The sequence below is a fragment of the Oratosquilla oratoria genome, chromosome 2, assembly GCF_046742065.1.
Source record: "Oratosquilla oratoria isolate Oo_2021 chromosome 2, ASM4674206v1, whole genome shotgun sequence".
Taxonomy (NCBI): domain Eukaryota; kingdom Metazoa; phylum Arthropoda; class Malacostraca; order Stomatopoda; family Squillidae; genus Oratosquilla; species Oratosquilla oratoria.
The window spans coordinates 4,858,633-4,861,132 of NC_134778.1; the positions used below are offsets into that span (position 1 = coordinate 4,858,633).

Below are 2,500 nucleotides of genomic sequence, written 5' to 3' on the forward strand. Positions count from 1 at the left end.
ACTCTCTTCGGTCTACGTCATCAACATATGTTCCTCCATGGAAATGCAGTCCGTTTTTTTTTTTTTTTTGTGTCTTGCCTTGTTTTATTTTGTGTATTTTTTTGTGCCATTCGTGTGATTTTGACGTAGTTATATGTTTTTTTTTTAATTCAAGGGTATTTCGATGAAAAAGATGCTTTCGTTTGTTGGTTTTACTTATTTGTTATGGCCACGTTTCTCTTTTATGATCCTTTCTTTTACGTTTAGTACATTTTTGCTTCCATTGTGTTTTTTCATTTCTTTTAAAACGATGTTTATTCGTGTCTTTGTAGCTGATGTATTTATTTTCATTTCTGTTAATTTCATTTTCACTTGAAAACATATGACTAGATCAGAGTATCTAGCATTTTGTCATTTTCATGTGTTTAAATTTCATAAGGCATAAATAAATGTTTTGACAAGAATTTAGATTCTTCTTACCTCTTTTTTCTCTTTCGCCTCTCTTCCTCCTCTGTCTCTCTCTCTCTCTCTCTCTCTCTCTCTCTCTCTCTCTCTCTCTCTCTCTCTCTCTCTCTCTCTCTCTCTCTCTCTCTCTCTCTCTCTCTATCTATCTATCTATCTATATATATATATATATATATATATAACACACACACACACACACACACACACACACACACACACACACACACACACACACACACACACACACACACACACACACACACACACACACACACACACACACACACACACACACACACACACACACACACATAGTTCTAGACATACATAAACCAAAAACATGAAAATTTTCACGAAGAAACATATTACCGATCCCCCACCCTGAGGCTCAAACATCTCACAGTCATAAAACCTTTCTCCCCTCTTTCTCCCTCTGGCAGCCGAGCAAGAGGCAACGATCCAAGGACCTAAGGAGGTCTACATCCGTACGGGCTCAACCATCAGTCTCGTGTGTGAGGTTCCTGCAAGTTGGGAAGCCGTTGGTCCTGTGCATTGGTTTTTGAGCAGGAAAAGACTGGATTACAGTTCTCCAAGAGGAGGTATCAGCATGGAGGTAAGATTTCTTTGTATTCACTGGAGCCTTGAGGTCCTAGACTAGCCACATACGCTGGTGGCGTAATTGGAAGCATGCTGGTCTCATTGTTGATTTGTTGTGAGTTCAAATCTCGCGCTTCTGCCCGATTCCCAGAAATGATTGTTACTGCCCTGACAGCTTCGTAAAGCGCATAGGGCAAAGGTGGAGGGTTTAGCCGTAGCTACTCAGCGCCTCCTGGCGTAGGTTTTTTACCTTCTGGAGGTCCTAGTCTTGTCATTAGAGAGTTCTTTGTCTCTATTTATTGAAACCTAGAGGTGCTAGAACCTAGTCATTTGAGGAAATGTGAGAATATGTACGTAAATGTTTTTTGTATATATTGAATCATGGAGGCATTTTAGTCAGTTCAGTCAAGAGGAGGCAAAAATATCCATTAAATCCTCGGAGAGAGAGAGAGAGAGAGAGAGAGAGAGAGAGAGAGAGAGAGAGAGAGAGAGAGAGAGAGAGAGAGAGAGGAGAGAGAGAGATAGAGAGAGAGAGAGAGAGAGAGAGAGAGAGAGAGAGAGAGAGAGAGAGAGAGAGAGAGAGAGAGAGAGAGAGAGAGAGAGAGAGAGAGAGAGAGAGAGAGAGAGAGAGAGAGAGAGAGAGAGAGAGAGAGAGAGAGAGAGAGAGAGAGAGAGAGAGAGAGAGAGAGAGAGAGAGAGAGAGAGAGAGAGAGAGAGAGAGAGAGAGAGAGAGAGAGAGAGAGAGAGAGAGAGAGAGAGAGAGAGAGAGAGAGAGAGAGAGAGAGAGAGAGAGAGAGAGAGAGAGAGAGAGAGAGAGAGAGAGAGAGAGAGAGAGAGGGAAGAGAAAGAAAGGGAGAGAAGGATGGACGAAGATGGAAGGAGAGGAGGAAAGAAGACTAGGAAAGGAGAGGAGGAAAGGAGAGAAGAGGAGGGGAATGAAGAAGAGAAGAGAAAAAGAGGAAGGAAAGAGAGGATGGAAGAGGAGAAGAAAAGAAGACGAGGGAATGAGAGGAGGTAAGAAGAAATGGGGACTAGAAAAATGGGGAATAGAGAAATTGGGACTAGAGAAATGATGCTGAAGTTAGCAAAACTGGAAGGGAATTAATATAAATGCGCGAACGGTAGGGAGTAGAAACGATGGTAGGGAGAAAAAATGGAGATAAAAATGTAGAGCAATATAAAGAACAGAATATAGAACGCGTGACCAAAAAGCTAGGAACGTGGAAAGAAAGAGAAAACGGAGGAACGGAGGAAAAATAGGTTCACGTCGACAGGAAGTGGCAGATGTATGTCGCAGCAAAATATAGAACCTTTTTCAGATCCACAAGATTTAAAAGAACATAATTCTAAACCAGTAAATGTGAACGTAGCAGCCTTGAGTTGAAGGGGAACTTATTTTGGTAAAAAAATAATTTTTGACTTTTGCTTCCTAATCCAGACTACGCTCAATTTTCCTCTG

At 41.6% G+C, this 2,500-nt stretch overlaps 1 protein-coding gene across 3 annotated transcripts in view; it reads left to right on the forward strand.

Moving 5' to 3' along the window:
* Positions 1-2,500, forward strand: part of LOC143036805 (uncharacterized) — a 1,429,357-nt gene that overhangs the window by 1,112,007 nt on the left and 314,850 nt on the right. For all 3 annotated transcript variants that reach the window (XM_076204581.1, XM_076204572.1, XM_076204592.1), the window contains exon 7: positions 885-1,057. In XM_076204581.1, coding sequence (XP_076060696.1) covers positions 885-1,057 — 173 coding nt within the window. The remainder of the gene's footprint in view (positions 1-884; positions 1,058-2,500) is intronic.